Source organism: Histoplasma capsulatum (genome assembly GCF_000150115.1).
Source record: "Histoplasma capsulatum G186AR genomic scaffold supercont2.4, whole genome shotgun sequence".
NCBI lineage: Eukaryota > Fungi > Ascomycota > Eurotiomycetes > Onygenales > Ajellomycetaceae > Histoplasma > Histoplasma capsulatum.
Window position 1 is genome coordinate 2,645,243 of NW_025544804.1, and position 20,934 is coordinate 2,666,176.

Here is a 20,934-nt window from a genome sequence, read left to right on the forward strand (position 1 = left end):
AATTGGGTTTTAATAGGGACGTTTTTAGGGCCAAATCCCCTTCCCTTGGGGGCCGGGGTTCCCGTTTTTTTTTCATTTTTTTTTTTTTTTTCTTTCCTTTTCTTTTTATATCCTTTTTTTTTCTTTCCTTTTTTTTTTTTTTTAGGGGGGGGGGGGGGGGAGAGATGCGGTTGGATCTTCCAGTTCGTGTGTGGATAAATAAAGGGTTCCTCACACAGTCGTAGCAGCCAGCGAGCGAGTACAAAGATCCAGGGGGTTTTATTTAAATACTATGATTTTGACAAGCGATAGTATCATGATTATGTAGAGTGCAAATTAGCAAATATGTTCCCGGTAGTGTGGCTCGTGTGCAGAGATCGTACTGCGTGATATTTTATTCCTTCTGCAAAGGCTGGCTCTGGCAATTTGATGTCACCTCCCTCCTATGAGGGGATGATTCAAAGGGAACTCAGACTGGTACAGGATATGTCCGAAGGATAGGGGGAAATGTTTCGAATGGAAGTGATATCGCTTCCCTAGGTCTCCGATGTCATACCTTTAGCCATATAACATCTTCTTAGGATGGCTAAATGCACTATTTATGATATTTTAAAATTGGGCTTCCGGTTTGATAACTTGTAGCCGCGGGAAAGTTGCTTATTACTATGTCCCGTTAATCTTTTATTTTGCATATCGGGGGTATATCAGGGATTAGGGATTAGCCGCTTTCCGCTCTGGAAGACCTGGGTTCACAGGATTGCTTTTATCAGCCACGGGAGCTGACTTAGCTTGCCACTGTGAAATATTTTATTCAACAGTTAAAACAGATACTATAGATATAAGAAGTAGGGGGGGTCAAGAGGATAAGCTTAGCAAGGGAATCTCTGGCTGATGTCTCTTCGTCGCAAACAACGCACGCTGCTGCAAGCAAAGGGTGCATCAATAAATACAAAGCAGATCACAACCCTTGATAGATCGCTCACAACACAAATCTAGCAAGGGCATCTATATTAGGCTGGCAGTCTGGCGCAGGTGTGCGGGTGGTAAGGATATTCAAATATTAAAATTGGATAACTATGCGATGTCCTCCGTACTCTGTACTACGGCGTATGTTTGTGTTCAATCCATTTCCGGCTCCGATTGGTGGCGTGTTGCAGTGGAGCCTCAAGACAGGGAGCGGGCTGGAGACTAGACCCGAAACAGGTATGCCAAGCCCTCTGGAGGCCTTCTCGACCCAGCCGATCGCCAAACCACAAGCAACGTTCTCCCTCAAAGGACGTTTCTGCCAGTGACATCTGCTCCGATTCCCATCTACGCTGTCATATGGCGTCGGGTTTGGGTCCGTCTAATGAATGACTCCTCGTCTATTCGGTGGTTTTTGAGGCCTGCTGCTGTTCTCAAAGTTCCCCCACCGCAGTACCAAACAATGCGTTGAGTCTGGTCTTGTCGCATACTTTTCTGCACCCCTTGACGTCGATCCCTCCTCCCCCGCGCTTCCTCCACTCCCCATGATGGATGACAGCCTTATACTTGGGGAGGACTTGCCGCTTCCTCCAGAGCGTCTGTTTGAACGCTTGTCGCAACTACCCGGTTACATATGGGACCAGAATCTCCGACCCTTCCGCTCCTCCTACGATCATTGGCATGTCTCCGGTGTCAGGCTGGCTTCAGATACAGATGTGCCCATCCTTACTCCTTCCTCCTCTCGATCGAAAGAGTCCTCATCAGCATCCGCACACACCTCTCCTCGCATCGAAAACAGACTTCACTCTCGACATAACTGGAGAAGTAGCCTCAGCGAATCAAATAGCGATGTCTCCTCTCGCAATGAGCCCGACGCCTCATGGGTACAGGTAGTGGCTCGTGTCTCAAGCCATGTTATAAGACTGGAGCGCGAGTTCCATACGCTGAAATCGATTATTCAGATATCGGATCCTGAATGCAAACACACTGTTCGCCCCATTGATATTATTCGCCTTGCTCCCCAGCCAGGGGATCGCGGCCCCTTCTTGGTTGCCCTTTACGAGTCCCAAGGCCCCAATCAATTGAAAGAGTATGTAGGCTTCGGTCCTATATTTTTCCAGACATATAGGGGAAATGTATTAGCAGAGAGTACGTCTCCGGGCACCCAGGTTCCCATCGCAACCTTCTTGGATTTTGCCATCGGTGCCTGCGAATGTTTAGAATTGCTGCATTATGGCTTAAAATGCATACATGGTGAAATCAGACCAGATGCCTTCCATTTCAATGCCGAGACCCGTGCAGTGAAACTCTCAAACATAGGTAATGGTGCCAGATCGTTCGATAATGCGTTGAGTGAAGGCTGGTCAATCCTGTCACGCGAGTTGGGCGTGAAAAATAAGCTTCAGTTCATCGCGCCTGAACAAACAGGGAGATTGCCAACGGAGCCTGATAGCCGAACTGATATATACGCTCTTGGTGTGTTATTTTGGTCGATGCTTGCCGGACAACCTGCATTCGATGCTAGTGATCCAGTCGAAGTTGTACAAAATGTGCTTGGAAAAACATTACCCAAGGTTTCCCGCAAAAGGATGGATGTACCGGACGCAGCCGCCGCTGTTATCCAAAAAATGACCCACAAGCAAATCAATGATAGGTACCACACGATATCTTCTGTGAAGTGGGATCTCCAGCAAATATCAAGGCTGCTAGGTGATGGCGACCAAGAAGGATTAAACAATTTCGTCATAGCCCAACGAGATGTTTCATCTTTTTTTACGCTACCAGCAGCTATGTTTGGGCGGAAAGAAGAGCATGAAAAAATTCTTCAAATTATTGACAAAGTCCAAAAACGCCATCAGGCTGCTGTGGCCCAAGCGGCGGCCAAGTCAATTCACTCTCTTTATGCCCTTAGCTCAGGCTCATCTGTTTCCGATAGTCGTGTGGATGGCGTCGAGGCCGGGGATGGTTCCAGCGACTCTGGATCATATGGTATTGCCGCTATTAGAACCCAATCTACGTCTAGTCCTTTCGCTCTTGCACATACATCAACGCAGGACTCAGCCTGTAGTGCCGATTCTTCTTCAAGTCAAAAGACACTTCTTCTCTCCAGTCGAGTTAAAAGTCCCACCGGTTCAAGAAATTCTGGGGACATCAATGATCGCGAAAGTCACTTGACTTCCTTTGTTGGTAACCACAACCAATTCGATTCTCTTGCACCTCTAGGCCGGCGAAAGGTACAGGCAAAGTATCGGCAAAGTGGCCGCTGTGAAGTGATAAGCATATCTGGTGTTGCTGGTCTTGGAAAGTCAGATCTTCTGAACCGACTACAACCAGAAATCCGCAAACATGGCTATATCGCTGTTGCTCGCCTGGATCGCTCACGGAGGGTTCCATTCGAACCATTTTTTAAAATCCTCGCTAGTCTTCTTCGTCAGATTTTCTCCGAACGTGACGTTTCAACCGATTACCACAGCTCAATACGTGTCACCCTGCAGCCAATATGGTTATCCCTCCACCAAGTCCTCGGCCTACCAGAAAATTTGATATACCCTGTGGGTGTGAATAGCGAGTCCATGAACTTCTTGAAGTCTAATGCTACCCCACTTCAAGTACTTAAAGAAGAGACAGAGGAGTCATTTCATCTTCAAGATGACGGATTTATTAGCTTAAGCGCTGGTCAGACTTTAAAGGATTTTTGTCACGGGCCATCGTCCAACGCTATTCTCCGATTTGCAGATACTCTGATTGAAATATTGAGGATTATGTCGTTCCATAAACTGATATGTGTGTGTTTGGATGATATCCAATATGCTGACGTGGAAAGTGTTCATACTCTTCTTGAGATCATCAGAACTAAAATTCGATGCGTCCTTATGATCACGAGCCGACCAGAAGAAATAACTTGTCCTGAATTAAAGGCACTTTTCCAGACGGAGACGGCCAATGTTACCAGGATCGAATTAAATCCATTAAGTGAAGCGGAGGTTCACGAATATGTTGCTGCCACGATGCACCAGCCTGCTAGCAAAAAACTGCTTCCTCTTTCCGCAGTGGTCCAAGGAAAAAGCCAAGGCATCCCGTTTTACATGCGAATGATCCTCGAAACCTGCTATCGGAAAAACTGTATATGGTATTCCTGGAGAGATTCTGCTTGGCAGTTTGACTTGGACAGGATATTTACAGAATTTGTGTCCCCCTCTTATGGCGAAGGTCTCGGTACAGATTTCATTGCCAAACGTTTCCAAGAGCTTCCCGTGGAATCCCGGTCGATTCTTTTGTGGGCTGCATTGTTAGGTAGCCCATTTTCCTTCACTTTAGTTCAGAGGTTGCTCTCAGGGGAATTCCTGTTCGCTATGGGTGGGGAAGATGCGGAGGACATTACATGTCCGCGACGGACACCTTTGACACAGACGAAATCGGGAATGGTTTCAGGACTTCAGCACTTGCTCCAAATGTATATTATACTTCCAGGGGAAACTGATGATGAATTTAGGTAAGCTTCCCAAATTCCTGGTCCTTTTCTTCTCAATTTTTTTTTCCACCTATGTAATATAAATTTGCTTGCCATCTGGATCGAAAAGGCCTGATTTAGCTAATTATTCGAAAAACAAAAATTAGATTCGCCCACGATCGCTACGCCCAAGCTGTATCAAGTATGAGAGAGTGTCATAATCAAGAGAAAATGCACTTCATTGCCGCACAAACCCTCATGAAATACGGACCAACAGATAGCACTTCACTATATTCGAGGGCTCAACATATTCAGTGCGCAGCAAGATTGATCAAGCAGCGAGTTCACGAACGGATCAAATACAGAGATGCTCTATACCACGCAGCTCGGACTGCTTTCCAGTCTGGAGCAAAGGCTACTGCGTTAAGCTATTTTCAAGCTTGCCTGTACCTGCTGCAGGATGACCCATGGGATAGCAATGCGGAAGACGTTTACTATGAAGAAACACGAGAGCTCCATATTCAAACAGCTGAGATGCTTATATCTAGTGGAAAGTCAGAAGAAGCCATGGACATCCTTGACATTGTGTTTAAGCGCGCACATACGGCTGTATGCAAGGCCAGGGCATGGACACTAAAAAGCAGGATACTCGCCCACAATGGCGATTTTTCTGCTTCCCTGGAGGCTTTGTTCACCGGTATGGAAGATTTGGGCGCAAAAATCAACCGGTCAACCTCCTGGGAAAGCTGTGATGAGGCGTACGAGAAGCTAAGCGCGTACCTTAAAGCTGCTGACCTCGACGTCGTTTTTTCTGTACCCCTCAGTCAGGACAAATCATTGATCACCCTTGGGTCACTAATGGCTGAAGCTTTGGCTGTGTGTATCTGGGGCCAACCCTTGACGTTTCTCCAGCTGGGGATTGAAATGATGAATACTTATTTATTTCGTGGAGCCTTCTCGCAGATCACCTTTCTCTGCACTTACATGTCCATGATTGCAATGAGCCGATACAAGGATCTCGAACTTGGTGTCAAGCTTAGCGATGCCGCAGTTAGTCTCTTAAATCGCTTCAACGAACCCTGGGTTCCTGCGCGGGCTGTTACCACCCATAATTATTTTGTTAATCATATGAGGATGCCGATGTCAACGACATTACCACACCTCGAGAGTGCCATGGAAGCAGCCTTTTTGCTGGGTGAACGATATTTGATACTGGTCAACGTGTCTGCAATGGTATTCACGCGATTTTGTCTAGGCCACGACCTTGGCGAGTTGGAAGCACTGTGTAATTATGCACCCGAGGAAATCGCTGATTGGGAAAACGACCCACGTGGCGGAGTTTATATCGTCTCTGTCCGGTAAGATTCCTCTAACCCCAACTTCAACTGTCTTTCATCTCCAAGTAAAATAAAATATGTTACTGAGATCCCGATTTTTAGGCAAGTTGCACGTGCGCTCCAAGGGACTACTTGCATCAACTCTGCGGATCATATTCTATCTGACGACCGCCACAACAGCGAGAAGTATATTGCTATTCATGGCCTGAACTCCCACACTCTTGATTTGTATCGTGCAATGAGTTTGGTGCCACTCTATTTCTACGGTTATTACGAGAAGGTAGTGGAGATTGGCACTGATATGATGAAAACGGTGGCTGGCCTCTGGTCGCTGCGCGCTGCCACTCAGACATATTTCTATCTTTCTTTAGCTATGCTTAACCTCCATCTTGATGATCCATCCAGACCTGGCCTCGAGGAGACCATCAACCAGGTCAGGGAGTACAAGAAAGAAATCGACTTTAAGGCCCGAGCATGCGACGCGAATTACGGTACATGGGCATTATTGCTTGAAGGTCTAATATGTGAGGCATCCGGCAAATTTCAGAGTTCTCTCGTTGCCTTTGAGGCGGCACTCGATCATGCCCAGTGGCACAAATGGCCTCTGGAGGAAGCCCTTGCTCTCGAGCTTCAAGTCGACTTTTTTGTTCGACGTGGCGTTAAACGGGCTGCTCAGTATTTGCTGCAGGAAGCAATCGCCTCTTGGAACCGTATCAGTGCAACAGGAAAAGCTAAGCACCTTTCAGAAAAACATGAGTGGCTTCTAAGAGTTGGATCTTCAGCATCGAGATCGAATGATGTTGGTTGTCAAACTGTTGATTCGATACTGAATGTTCCGACGAGAAATACAGAACCAGCGTCAAACTCCATTCATCCCCACCTTGAAGATGAACGTAAACGAGAGTGGCTAGAGGAAAATGAAGAACACGCTGATAAACGGTCTTTGGATATATCTGGGCTTGGTCTAGGTATGAACCTCGTAACACACCACCCCTACTCGTAGTAATGAGACTTCTAACCACATCTTTTTTTAATTTTTATTTTCAGATATTATCGACTTGTCCAGCATTCTTGAATTTAGTCAGGTCATGTCCTCCGAATTACACATAGACAAGCTACTCACCAAAATGGTTGGCATAATACTCGAGTCGTGTAGCGGGTCCGAATTAGCACTTGTGGTCACAGAATTTGAGCCATATGGTTGGTTGGTTGCTGCGGCTAGCGATCACGAGAATGGAGATGTAGCTTTCGCCGATGGCCTCGCTTTCTCTGAAGTGGAAGATAAAATGGCACAACAAATCACACATTATACACTGCGTACGAGGGAACCAGTACTCGTCCATAATGTCCTGGATGATGAACGTTTCTCCAATGTCAGCGAAGCCTACGCCTCCCGAAACCCGCAGGGAAAATCCGTTATAGCCCTGCCTATTATTCAAGCCAACAATCTTCTTGGAGTCATTCACGTTGAGGGCAAGCCCAATTCGTTTACTCAACGTAATCTAGTTGTGCTCCGTCTTGTGTGTAATCAAGTTGGAATATCATTAGCAAACGCTTTCCTCTATCGGAACGCGAGTAAAGTTAGGTAAGCTTTTCTCGCACCACAAACATATGCCGCGCTGCTTACGATTTTTGCCAACTTGCTGACGTTTACTTCTAGTGCTGCTAATGCCGCTATGGTCGAGGCTCAGAAACGTGCCTTGTCTCTCGCCAGGGAAGCGGAACGAAAGTCCAAAGTCGCAGAAGCGGAGGCTAAACATAACGTTAAGCTCAAAGAAGATGCCGCCAAGGCTAAGTCAATATTTCTGGCGAATGTTTCTCACGATTTACGTACACCAATGAATGGGGTTATCGGATTGTCTGAATTACTTAAGAAGACTAACTTGGACCGGGAGCAGGATGGTTACGTTGAATCAATTCGTGTGTGCGCGGATACTCTCTTAACGTTAATTAACGACATTCTCGACTTCTCCAAACTCGAAGCAGGCAAGATGAAAGTATCGACGGTTCCCCTCAACCTCAGAGAAACCATTGCGGAAGTTGTTCGTGCTCTTCGCTATACCCACCGTGACCGCGGGCTTCAGACTATCGAGGACCTTGATGGTGTTGATCCGAATTTATTGGTTTTGGGAGACCCCGTTCGCCTCCACCAGATATTTATGAACCTGCTAAGCAACAGCTACAAGTTCACTCCCAAAGGTTCCGTCACGGTCAAAGCCAAGGCAGCCGATGAAGACGATGGCCGTATTCGTATAACGTGCAAAGTTGCCGATACTGGTATTGGAATATCTGGAGAACAATTGGTTCGCCTTTTCAGGCCATTCTCCCAGGCTGACAGCTCGACAGCGAGATCATACGGAGGGAGTGGGCTTGGGTTGAGCATCTGCAAAGCGATAATAGAGGATGTGCTTGGCGGAAAGATTTGGCTCCAATCTGAGGAAGGGGTAGGCACGACTGTTACCTTTACGCTAGTACTCAGCAAAGCCCCGAAGAATGCTGTGGTGAAAACACCATGGTCTCAAGATAGCACTCAAGAAAAGAAGCAGGTCCCCATGAGACAGGCAATCAGAGATCTCAAATCTGTTTCCCGAAACAGAATCCGTGTCTGCATTGCCGAAGATAACCCGATCAATCAAAAAATTGCAGTGACTTTCGTGAAGAATTTGGGGCTGGAGTGCGAGGCGTTCAGTGATGGTCAGCAAGCTGTGGAGGCTCTTAGGCGTGCATCTGGAGAAGGAAACCCATTCCACCTTGTCCTCATGGATGTTCAAATGCCAGTTTTAGATGGGTACAATGCCACGCGCAAGATTCGCGAGGATTCGGATCCTAACGTCAACGATGTCCTCGTCATCGCCATGACCGCCAGCGCTATTGAAGGCGATCGCGAAAAGTGCATAGACGCCGGTATGAACAATTACCTCGCTAAGCCCGTCAGGTCAGATGTGCTCAGAACGATGCTTGATCGGTATCTAGCTCCTTCACTGGAGTCTGAGCTCCCGAGACGGGGTTATCGGTGGCGCCGAGCATCCTCGCATGCGGTTGCTGCCGCCCCGTCCCCCGTTGAAGAGGAACCGCAAACAAACAACGGGCATGAACTCAAATCCATGACCTCCATTCAGGGGAAGCCAGGGGATATGTATGCGTTCATGCCTAACGCTGACTCGAAACCGCCCGACAGCCCAACGGCGGGTCCCTGTTTCAGTCCCGAACAGACGACATCTCCTGCTGGTGCTGCTGGTGCTGCTGCTGCTGCCGCTGCCACCGCTGTTGATACCTCAGACACTCGTATAAATACGAATGGACATGGGGAGGGCTCAGCGCCTGCGGAGTCGTCGAAATAGGATTGCCTGTATGCATTTCTTTTTACTTCAAGCATCCAGCTATGTGCACTCTCTATGCTAGACATGGCATACACATCCTCCGGCCGTCTTACTACAACCCTGTGCTTTTCCTTTGTCTCACAGAACTCATATGTTCAGGGAAATTTTAGAATTCCTGTCTTTCTCGATTTTCTCTACTTACTTACCTTCTACACGTATGAATGCGTATGAATGGATGGATGGATGAAATTATATTCTAGCTTTTTTTTTATTATTGTCTCCGTAGTTTGTGTTTGGGCCCCTGGGTTTCTTCTTCTCTTCTTCTTCATTTTTCTGCTTAATTATTTTCACTATTTTCACATTTTCTTTACGAGAAGCGACGCCCGATGATAACGATATGGTAAAAATTCTCTGCATGGTAGGAGGGGTACTACGGCATATGGAATAGAAGGGGAATGAAGGAATTATACCAGAATACTGGCAGGCTCTTTATGTCCCTTTTTTTTTCTTTGTTTTTTTTTTTTTTTTTCCTTTTTCCAGCCTTTCCGTTTTCATCACTTCATGTATGTATATATATCTCGAACCAGCCTGGCTTCTGCCGTGGCCCCCGTCTTCCCCGTTTTACACCTCACTTCCCCTTTCCCCTTTCCCCTTTGGCTGCTGTCTATGGCGCGTGTATCATTACCACATAATTACCACCAAAGGATTATATTCTCTCTCTAAGTTTCCTTCTTGAATAGTGCCTAGTATGATGTGCATCGATCGTTGCACGGGATGTGTAATCGCTTTTATGCTAAACCAAGAAAACTGCTCAGAATCCCATTGTCAGGTTGAAAAATATGTGACAATAATGCAATGATCAACATTTCCCCCCTCATGTAAATAGAAGGGCTGAATCAACAAGAGAAGGACCTCCTCACGTTGCCCTCCTCCCAAACACCCTGAACCTCTTGACCCCACCATCCGGCACCATGGTCAACATAACGTGGCTAAATACCTTCCCTCCAACCTCATTACCCAGCAATTCCCCTTCAAACACATGTTCCAAATCCGCCTTACACGGCTGATCACCCCGTACAACCTCCACCCACCCTTCATCATCCGCCTTCGGATCCCGTCCGTCCTTAACATCCTTCTTCAGAAACCCAGACACCCTCACCGCCCTGGGGAAGTTCCCTCGAAAATCCTTCGTATCAACCACAACCCTCTCCACCGACCCTGCCAGCCCAAGCCTTACAACCGCCCTGTCCACATGGCCCGGCGTTCGCGAACGGGCGGTCTCCCACCCATCGCCCATATGCTGCCCGCGGCCGGGGAGCAGGATGTTTGACGCGGGCGTGAAGTGCTGGTTACTCGCGGAAACGACAAGGCCCCCCATCAGCGCCGAGGAAAGTTCCTCCACCTCCGTCGCCGCGGCTGCTGTCTTTGGAGCCAGCGGAGGCGGAGGCGGAGGCGGCACGGCATGGCCGTACAATCGCAGCCGCGAGAAGCCCCCGTCGGGGTACATTCTGAGGCGCACATGGGTGATTGGGTCGGAGGGGCGGGGGAGCAGCCAGCCCTGGCGGCGCGAGGGCCCGCAGGGCTGTCGGGGCAGGATGGTGGTCCAGCCGTTGAAAGTAGACTTCACGACGTCGGACGCCAGCGCATTCTCCTGGTCAACGTAAGCACCCTCGACCACGACGCCCTCGCCGTAGTTGCCGACGAAGTATGCCGTGTCGATTTCCACGCCGACGACGATGCCACTGCCGACACCCAGCTTTATGACGACCCAGTCGTACTCTTGCTGATTGTGGCGGCGTGTCTCCCAGCCGTCGTACCAGGCTCCGGTGTGGACGAAGACGCCGGGGCGGTGGATAGGCGGGGTGGGAGTGAGGAGGTTTGAGGCTGCGGCGAAGAACTCGTCGGAACAGGCGAGGACGGTGGCGTTCAGGGAGGAGGAGGCGAGGTTTGTGGTTGTGGAGGAGAAGACGGCGTCGATATCAGCAGCGGTGGGGAGAGGGGTAATCTTTCCGTCGGTATTGGAGGGGTTGTTGCTGGTCGGGATATCCATTTTTATGTTTACTTCTTTAATTGTTGTTGTTGACCTGGAACCTTGGACGGATTAAATACTAGATTGAGGGCATGAGGAGGTAGTTAACTAGTTAGTTAACTGTATAGTAAATAACTATTAGCTAAGATAAATGAGGCGGGGAATCTGGTCTCCTTATACACTTCCACCTGGCCCACACCATGCAGCATTGGACGGAGCACTGCATGTTTCTTTGTATAGGCCCGAGCACTTTCGATTGTACCGCCGAGGTCGCCGCCGAATTGCTGGCGAAGTCTGGCGAAGTGGGCTGAGGCCATGGCTTGTGGTCAGCAGAGATATCGTTTTAGATAGATACATTGCCGAATAGGGGCAACGATTCCCGGTTTACCGAAGCAGCCGAGTCCAGCGAGTTCAGCAGCCCAGAGTCCTCTCGGTCGCGGGGGCCGATGCCCAGTCGGAGATGGCAGCAGACGACAGCAGACGACAAATAGTTGAACACTACGCAAATGCTCCTGCATCCTGCTTGGTGGTCCTTCTTGGCTCACTGCGTGGATGGCGTTTGATTAGCTCCGGCTGATGTCATAGCGGACTCTCTTCCAAGTTAACTGAGGCAGACCATGATGATGCTTGTCCATGCATGACGCTTCGCTGGAGCTTGACCAGGCAAAGGTTGCTCGCCCGTGTCTCGGCCAATCGTGGGCTGGCCAATTGCCCCGGGCTGACTTTCGCTTGAAGATCAATCGCTGACAATCGACTCAATATTGAGCGAGTTCCATCTCCCCTCGAGACCCGCCACATTCACATCGACGTGAACAGAACAACGAAACAAGCAGCAGCAGCAGCATTTATCATCGGGAAGCGCATCTGAAGGTCTTCATACGCATCTCGTGCAGCTACGACTCGTGTTAATTTTTGCTGTTTTCTGCGTCATAATTATCATATCGTGTGCTACACAGTATCATGGCCTCCGCCACGGGGATTCCTGAGCAGCCTCCCGCAGCTGTCAACGGGGCCGATGAGTACGAACCTCTCCTGGGTAGGCCAGGAGATGTCAGTCAGAAGGAGGACCAGTCGCTGGTGACAAATCTGTTCACGGGTAAGCGATGCTGCGAAGCATATTTGCTACTGTAGCATCATCCCATATACCCATATCTACAGCATATGTTGATAAGCCATGCAGGCACTGCAACAATTGCCCAGGCGGGGATTTGGATCGTGAGTATTCTTAGTCCATGTCCAGATGATACAACATATTATATCACAACAAACCCTGACTAGGAAATACAATATCCAGCTCGCTGCCCTCGTCTGGAATGGCATCTTCTCCCACGAGCTCATCTTCTTCTCCCCGCATCCGGTAAGCAAAAGCACGACACTTACCTCCATTTCTTAGCCTCTACAGACTAGCATACAATGTACAAATATAGGTATATGTATGTATGTATGTATACAGCCTCTGAAAAATAACAAAACTCCAGCTCCTCAACTCTGCGGCCATCCTCCTAACCACCCAAGCCATCCTCATCCTCCAGCCAACCCACACCCCTTCCCAGAAGCGCAGCGGCACCCTGACCCACTTCGGGCTTCTCGCCCTCGCCAACCTCTGCTTCATATCCGCCCTTGTCATCATCGAGATAAACAAAGCCCCCCACCCAGAATACCGCTTCCACTCCGTGCACGGCATCATGGGCCTCGTCACCTACATATTGATCTTCCTGCAGGCCGCAGTAGGCGTCGCGCAGTATTTCTTCCCCGTCATCATCTTCGGCAGCGTAGACAATGGCAAGAAGATCTACAAGTATCACCGCGTCAGCGGATATGTGGTGTTCGTGCTGGAGTTGGCGACTGTCGCGGCCGCAACGCAGACGGATTATAATAAGAGCACGCTGCATATTCAGCTCTGGGCGGTGTTGGTGGCCTCTGTTCTGGTCCTGGGAGGCGTGGGCGCGAGGGTTAAGAGGCAGAAAATGAAGATCTTTTAGCTTGAAAGATTCATACTGGTGATTGATTGTGGCGAAGGGGGGAGGGGAGGGGGGAGGGATGTTATAGTATGGATGGGTGAGAACGAATGGGATATTAACCTTTGATTTATATTTTGACTTTTGGAATATTGCTTCCATTGATTGGATTATTCGATTTTTTATGAAATTGAAAACCGCTGCGAACCCGTGAGGACTTCAATGTGGCTCTTAAACGATGGCCATTTCTCGATATTTCATGATTGATCTGTGTGCCCTCCCCGTTGACTCCGGGGGGTCGCCGGCGCGTTTTCTTAGTATGCTCTCGGTATGTCCTTGGGGCTTTTCTAATTTCATTCTTATTACTAGGCAGTTAGCTGCATGTAATCCGGGAATTTTGTTTGATATGACATATTTTATTTTCATTTTTTTGCTGGAGATTTATCAGGTCGTCGTCGATGGAAAAACCGTTAAAAGTTGCATGAATTAAAACCCCTAAACCAAATCGTCTTTATGGCTACCGATGCAGGGAATCGAGGGGGAATAAAGAATAAAAAATCGAAAATCCCTTTCAAACGGGGAAAACACAACAGAATCCTATTTGGCCCCTGTAACGGTGCTGGCCGTTGCTGTTCTCATTGTTAAAAGGAAACCGGCTCCATCCAGCCGCGATTCCTCCTCAACGACCCAATGCTTCTGATCTACCACATCCCCGGCCTTTGCCGTCAATGTTCAATCGCTGCAATAACCTACCACTTTATAACATGTCTGCCGCCATTCCCACCCTCCCTAGCATATGACATTGAAAAGTGCCATCATTGCCCTTCTGTGCGTTTGCTTGATGCATGCCACCCAGCCCCACCAACCTCAAGAAATGCAGGGTTCGCATACAAGTTTATGGCGGCGGATCTTTCCTTACCCTTGGAGACGCTGATAACAGCAGCCGCAAGCAAAGCAAACGGCTGGTTGGGAGATCCCCCACCACGAGGTTATGATAAGCCACCAACCCCTTCCGCTCCCTCTGGTATGGCTGTCAGAGAGATATATATACCCAGCGGGGTAACCGTTGATAATCAGCCAGACGTTGATAATCAGCCAGAAGCCAAGCTTCCCTCATTCGAGCTTCAAATCCTCCGGCTTAGGTGGTATGGGACATGCTGGAATAATAATATTTTATAACTTCCACCATTGCTTCTGCCCTGTCCATCTGTTCTGTTCTGTTCTACCAAATCACGAGCAAGTCGTCCAGAGAAGTGTGTTGCCTCTGTTGATTTTTTTTTTCCAAAATTTTTCGTCTCCAATGATCCCAATTACACACCAAACGTATTTGGCTTCGAAAATTCAGCTTCCAGCCATGACAAACGACAGCGGGAGTCGTGCTAGCCGCCAATCCTTGGATGCTGACTTTGGGGTTGGCGAAAGCAACAAACCCCGAGGTGGGCCATGGACTGCTGAAGTAAAAAGCGGTGATTACGGACGATACGCAGCTTGTGACCCTGTACATTCCGGAAGGGCCTGTGATAAGCAGCAAGAGGCAATTGACGCCGAAAGGGGCCCGTTTAAGAGCAAGCAGCGCCAAGAATATTTACGCAAAACAGAGCGAGAGAGAGAGGGAAGCAAACCAGGTGAGAAAAGAAAGAGTATGAGCGATGATGGGTAGGCCACAGCTTGCCGATAGTGCATCAAATCCTGGAGCTTGGAATGCATTATCAGCCGCCGACTCTGGCCGTGATGCTACCTCGTTGTCTGACAAGGGGCCCGAGCATTGCAATATCAGTGGTAGTTACCTCGTCGCCCGGGGCGACTAGTCAAATGCACAGATTCTCATAGTGGTACCATATCCGAAAACGTCAGTACCAAGGAGCTCACCGTTAACCTGGAGAATCCCATCCGAGATGTCGTGAAACGTCCCGCATGAAAGTCGAGGTGATGCAAAGGTGAGAAGGCAAAGCCGGTGACTACGCTGAAGCTGATATGCGCCAGACAGATAGACAGGACACCTTTTCTGCAGCTCCGGACCCAGAGGGCAAAGACACAAGCGTCACCAGCGGTTCTTATTTTTCGGGCAGCGAAGGGCCGGGACCGCTCTATGCCGATAGGCGCGAGTCTGGGGGTATGACGCCAGCGTCAAAACGGACATTGCTCCCGCAACCTCAAAGACCAGGGGGGGATATGTTCGATGTGTCTCGAGGGGCTAGATCTACAATCAGCGCACGAGGGAACAAAGGCGACACCCGTCGTAGCAGGCGGGAACAAGGGCTATGTCGCCCGAGGCGGGAAAGCAGAAGACTCGCGGGCTATACTCCCGAATATGAAAGGCTTTGCGGATAAGAGATGTATATGGCGGCGACAGAGCCCTGCGAACAAAAAGGCGTGGGGACCATGTCATCCAGGGCTTTTCATCATAGCCTTGGCTAAGATGGGGATGAGGCAAGTTGCTTCAAAGGGGAAAAAGAATGAATACATGATATTGTTTACAAGGAGGACAGACATAACGATACCAATGGCTTTTTAATAGTACTAGTACCTAATTTGATTGACTCATTGCACGTTCTATGAATGGTGGCACCATTATTTCGTTTCGTGCGCTTAGAGTTGTCCCATTGTAGTAGCTTAGGTAAAGCAACGTATATATTCGTACTCTGGTCAGGCCGAAATGCTCTGCAAGTCGGTTGAGCAACAGCGACGCGCGAGTCCTAGCACCCACCAAACCCCCGTTTGAAGGCGAAGAAGGACCAGAAGCCTCAATGTTTACCCATGGCTGGGGATAAAGAGCCTGGAACGTGGTTATAGCGCGGCTATTAGCGCCCGAGGACCTTGCTTGTTCGGTTGGTCCCGCGGCCCCACCGCAGGCGCTTAAACCGGCCAACCGCAACACGGCTGGCAAAACCTTCCATCTTCCATATCTTCTTCAACAACATCCACCTCGCTCTTCGCACCATGCCACCACCTCAAATGGCTGTGCTGAGGAATCCCTGTGTATATCTCAGCTGCAGGCTCCATACCCGACGAACTCTCACCACCCCATCACTACTCCGGCGTTCCTTCTCTAGCTCCTGTCGCAACTTGTCATCCGCAGGAGCGAACAACTCATCCCGCCCACCTACAGCACCAAAACCTACACCTGACATCAAGCACATCCGCGAAAATGCCTCTCTCTACTCCGAAAACTGCATCGCCCGCAACTACCATGACCTGTCCCGATACCCGTACGAGATCCAACGCCTCTCCACTGAGTGCCGCGAGCTTCAAGACACCCTGCGGGAACCGCAACGCAAGATAAAACAGATAGAGTCCGCCATTGCACAGCTCATGGCCAATTCCTCAGACCCACACAATGCAGATCCAAGAGTACAACAGAATCAAGAAACAAAAGCGAAAGAAGAACTTTCCGCCCTCCGACTTTCCGCACAACATCTAAAGGACAAATCCCACCACCTAACAACAACCCGCGCATCCCACACCAAAGAAATTGAACGTCTCGCCCTCTCCCTCCCAAACCTTACCAGCACCGAAACACCACCAGGCGCCGAACCTCGCATCGTAAACTACATAAACTATGACCCGGACAAACCCGCAAACTTACCAACCCACACCACCTCCCATGTCACAATCGGCACAACCCTCAATCTCCTAAACTTCACCAGCGCCTCCCTTACCAGCGGCTGGGGCTGGTACTATTTAACCAACGAAGCTGCCTTGCTCGAACAAGCCCTAATCCAGTTCGCGCTCAGCGTCGCCATTCGGCGGGGTTGGCAAGCGGTCTCCCCACCCTCCCTCGTCTACTCGCACATCGCCCATGCATGTGGCTTCCAACCACGCGATGCGCATAACGAACAGCAAATATATCATATTGAGCAGAGTGAGAGAGATGTAGCGCGTGGCAGGCCCGCGCGGGTGTCTAGCGGGCACAGCGGGAGATTCCGCTTGCGGCGAATATTTGCGGGGCAGGGAGATGGGGGGGAAGGGGGAAGGGGGAACCAGTTACCCCGTGAGGATGGTGGGGGGTCAAGCCGGGTGTTATAAGAGCCGAGGGAAGGCGCGCGAGGGGCGGGATTACGCGAGGGTTGTATCGTGTTCATGAAGTTTACGAAAGGTGGAGTTATTTGGGTGGCGATGCCGGATCCTGCTGGGTGCTGGTGCTGGTGGAACCGGTACCGACACTTTCCGCCGCCAAACACCGGCTGGGACGGTAACAGCGACAACCCTCTTCGACGAAATCCTCGCGCTGCAGACCGAATCCTCACCGCGCTCAACCTGCCCTGTCGCGTCCTGGAGATGCCCGCGCATGATCTCGGAGCCAGCGCCGCTCGCAAGCGTGATATAGAAGTCCTGTTTCCTTCCAGGATGGCGTCGCCTTCCCCCCACGATGGACTTAGCACCAGCAATGCCACCATAGCTAAGGACATCAGCGTGGAATCGGGCTGGGGTGAGGTTACCTCCGCCTCCAACTGCACAGATTACCAAACGAGACGGCTAGGGACGAGGCTTAAATCTGATATGGCTGGCGGTGCCGGAAAATTCCCGCATACAGTGAATGGAACAGCAATGGCTGTCCCGAGGATTATTGCGGCGTTGTTGGAGCACGGATGGGATGAGAACAGGGGGGTTGTGGTGTTGCCGGACGTTTTGAGGGGGTGGATGGGGGGTAAAGGGGTTATTGGGGGGGAAGGATGATAGTTAATTGGAGGTTGGAGTTATTCGGAAGTGACAGGTGAGGAGATTTTGGATTTTTGAATTTGTACGATATGCGGAAGTTACATTGAATGGTGGACAGCTGTTTTTTTTTTTTTTTTTTTCCGTTCTGATACATGTCATAGAATTGGCCGTGCTACGTATGTATATATATAATAACATTGGGAAGTGTACAAAAATCATGATACTCTCAAAAATGTACGACAGAATTATAGAAAAGATGCATTTCGTCTTCTCCCCTAGCCCCTAGCGAACTTGGGGATGGAACTACAGTACAGGGCATGAGGAGGAGTTAGCATAAATACAACACATAACCACGTTGATATTTTACATTCCACCGCGCTCCTCCCTGTATTTCCGTTGGCGCCTTCCAATACACCTAGATCCATCTATATACACATCCATTAATGCTGCGTAACTGATCAACTGCCTAATTAACTGCCCAGGTATATAAATATATAAATATATATATATATATATACCGAGGTATTTCAAGTTCACTATCAATCTCCCTGCTGTATTGTGAAGTCATCATGTGCATATATAAAGCGAAAGTGCAAAAAACGAAAAGAAGAGAAGAAATGGTCATTTACGCCGCGTTTCAGTCATCAAGAAGGAAAAGATGAAAGGGAAATGATAAAAGGTAGGAAGTTGTATTTGCAGAGGGATGAGAAGAGAAGGGAAAACAAGGGGGGGAATATATCATATAATTCGTTTCGTGGGCAGGTTGGGGGGGGGGTGAAAACACATGCAATTAGAAATGACACAAAAGAATAACAAATGGGAGAGGAAAATGAAGAGAAAAAAAAAAGTTGAGACTCAATCTCTGTCCAAGAGAGAAATGATGCAGAAATAAGAAGGGAAACAAAAGTTGAGGGTAATATCGTCCACATTAGGGATAGTAAAGAAACCTTTAAAAGTTAAAAGAATAATAGGTTAGAATAAGAGACAAGGAGAAAAATGTAATAAACGTGCATCATTATGCATAGAAATATACACCCTCACCCTCACGCTCACTCCCACGCTCACTCTCACCTTACTCCACCTCACTTCAACCCAACTCAGCCCTTCCCAACAGGGATTCTGCCAAAGCAGAGCAATACACATCACTCAGTCCCACGGATAGTCCCCCTCCTCAACTCTTGTACATGTCAGATACGGCAGCAACACGCCTCCTCCAGCATCGTCTGTTCCGGCACTCAAGCCACCGCCACCGCCGTTGCCGCTCAAACTCCTCAAGTCCAACTCCAGAAAATTCCGCATGAGAGGCTTCACAATTTCCCTCGCCAACCGCTTAATCTCGTCCATCTTGCGCTCGAACCTCTTCAGATTCTCGCGCGAGTAAAGAGAGTCATGCGAGTGTGTATGTGACTGCTTGAGAAATCTCTTTAATTCGTCGTGCGGGAGGTAGGCTTGGTTTGAAGGGGAGCCGATGAGGCGGTATGTACGGCCGGGAGAGTAAGGGGAAGGGTTTGAGATTTGGTTATAGTGTTTATTATTAGCAGCGCCCGCGCTGGCCATGGTCATGGTGGTGGTGGTGGTTGTAGTTGTCGGTGTAGAATTGCTGTTATTATTGGAACTCGACGCTGTGATGGTGGTAGTATTGCCGTAGCCATTGTTCGTCGCGACAGAACCATTATTATTATGATAGTTGCTACTCCCTCCACCACCACCACCACCATCTCCTCCTCCCCGGGATTGCGACTGCGACGGCAATGTCTTCAAAATCCCAGCCGGAGGCGGCGTTGTATTCTCCACTAGCCACTGCCGAAAAAGTGATACCGCAAGCCAATCCAGATATGCATTGGAAGGGCTAACCCGCTCTCCTCTGGACGTCGTCAGCGACAATCGGAACAACTTCCCCTCAACGCGCGCTTTCAACTCTTCCATGTCCTCAACCTTATCCTCGATGAGATCTAGCACGGGATCGGGTAGGGGTGAGTATGACCCCTGGCCCAAATGCGGTAGCGCAGCTGGCCATTGGCCCACAACGTGGATTAGGGCCTCTGCGAATATTACGTGGCTTCGTGCCAGGTAACCTAGTCGTAGGTAGCTGGGGGGGTACTTTGCGATTTGTTTGTAGAGACGGGATGAGAAGCGCAGGAGGTGATGGTCGACACGGGGTCCGACAACAGGGAGCGCGTCATACATGTCTGCGAGGTTTAGAAGAGATTTACATTCTGAGTAGGCGGAGGCGATGTTTATGGCGTTGAGTTGTGGGGGGTAGTTATAGAAAATGCGGAAGAGGTTGTCATAGTCTCGGATGGTTGGGTCAAGGGGGCCGTCTTCGATGGCAGGTTTTGTTGCCGCAGTTGATGTGGCAGTGCTTGGAAGATGGAGAGCGGATTGGATTCCGGTGAGGCTTGTGATGGAGCGGAAGAAGCCCTGTTGGGGCGGGGGAGGTTTCGTACGGGCGGGTGGGGGCTTGGGTGGGCGATAGCTTCCGCCGAATATCGAGTTGTTTTGGGATGCGGGCTGCGGAGACATCAGTATACACAGGCGTGCGTATTCGCATGTATTTTCCACATGAACGAAATTATCATCTCACCTTCTGCACAAGAATCGGCATCTCATCTTCCTCCCTATTGACCCAATCCAATTCATACCTCCACCGAGTCTTTGTAGGAGCCGACGATGCACGACGGTGATGCGCAACACGTTCTTCCCCGGCCCCTGCCCCGGCCGCATCCTCATCAGTAATAATCGCTAGCCCGTGTTCCGTAGTAGAATTCCCATTCTCAATCCCATTCGTAATAGCAGCAGTATTAGCAGCATTTTCAACCCCCTCCAACATCTGCGCCTCCCTCAACGCCTGGGACCGCGACCACTCTTCACTCGTGCCTGCATCAAAAAATCCCGAACAGCGTGCCAGAATCAGCCTATGAAGTAAATAACGCTTTTCTTGAGTTGACGCACGGATGACGATCTCGACATCTCCCGTTGCGGCGAAGATGGGGAATTGGTTGAGAGGTTGGTGAGTGGAACCTCCATGGTGTGAGCGACCGGAGCGGGAATGATTGTGGTGGGAGTAAGAATGGCTATGGTGACGGCGCTGGGAGTGCGAGACGCGTGAGGAGGAGGCGACGGAGGCGGGAGCGGGGACTGTAGCTACGACACGGGTGGGAACGTCTGGGTGAGATACCATGTCTATGGTTGCAGGTGATGTTGGGGAGGCTGATGATGCTGTTGTTCTTGTTATTGT

At 49.5% G+C, this 20,934-nt stretch overlaps 6 protein-coding genes across 6 annotated transcripts; 4 read left to right on the forward strand and 2 right to left on the reverse strand.

Moving 5' to 3' along the window:
* Nucleotides 1-1,490: 1,490 nt before the first annotated feature.
* Nucleotides 1,491-9,071, forward strand: HCBG_03928 (histidine kinase; the record flags this gene model as incomplete). Its single annotated transcript, XM_045430977.1, has 6 exons — nt 1,491-2,032; nt 2,207-4,435; nt 4,561-5,751; nt 5,911-6,698; nt 6,778-7,315; nt 7,391-9,071. The coding sequence occupies 6 exons, from the start codon at nt 1,491-1,493 to the stop codon at nt 9,069-9,071; spliced, it is 6,969 nt and encodes a 2,322-aa protein (XP_045289120.1).
* A 744-nt stretch (nt 9,072-9,815) lies between these two features.
* Nucleotides 9,816-11,100, reverse strand: HCBG_03929 (allantoicase; the record flags this gene model as incomplete). Its single annotated transcript, XM_045430978.1, has 1 exon — nt 9,816-11,100. The coding sequence occupies one exon, from the start codon at nt 11,098-11,100 to the stop codon at nt 9,967-9,969; it is 1,134 nt and encodes a 377-aa protein (XP_045289121.1).
* Nucleotides 11,101-12,039: 939 nt separating this feature from the next.
* On the forward strand, nt 12,040-13,061 carry HCBG_03930 (uncharacterized protein; the record flags this gene model as incomplete). Its single annotated transcript, XM_045430979.1, has 4 exons — nt 12,040-12,175; nt 12,260-12,294; nt 12,374-12,436; nt 12,558-13,061. The coding sequence occupies 4 exons, from the start codon at nt 12,040-12,042 to the stop codon at nt 13,059-13,061; spliced, it is 738 nt and encodes a 245-aa protein (XP_045289122.1).
* Nucleotides 13,062-13,934: 873 nt separating this feature from the next.
* Nucleotides 13,935-15,368, forward strand: HCBG_03931 (uncharacterized protein; the record flags this gene model as incomplete). The annotated part of the gene is made up of 4 exons (XM_045430980.1): nt 13,935-14,182; nt 14,460-14,662; nt 14,920-14,974; nt 15,029-15,368. The coding sequence occupies 4 exons, from the start codon at nt 13,935-13,937 to the stop codon at nt 15,366-15,368; spliced, it is 846 nt and encodes a 281-aa protein (XP_045289123.1).
* A 609-nt stretch (nt 15,369-15,977) lies between these two features.
* HCBG_03932 (seryl-tRNA synthetase) lies at nt 15,978-18,258 on the forward strand (the record flags this gene model as incomplete). Its single annotated transcript, XM_045430981.1, has 4 exons — nt 15,978-16,899; nt 17,134-17,674; nt 17,858-17,872; nt 18,219-18,258. The coding sequence occupies 4 exons, from the start codon at nt 15,978-15,980 to the stop codon at nt 18,256-18,258; spliced, it is 1,518 nt and encodes a 505-aa protein (XP_045289124.1).
* Nucleotides 18,259-18,842: 584 nt separating this feature from the next.
* On the reverse strand, nt 18,843-20,877 carry HCBG_03933 (uncharacterized protein; the record flags this gene model as incomplete). Its single annotated transcript, XM_045430982.1, has 2 exons — nt 18,843-20,207; nt 20,281-20,877. 2 exons carry the CDS (start codon nt 20,875-20,877, stop codon nt 18,843-18,845), a joined length of 1,962 nt encoding a protein of 653 aa, XP_045289125.1.
* Between the last annotated feature and the right edge of the window lie 57 nt (nt 20,878-20,934).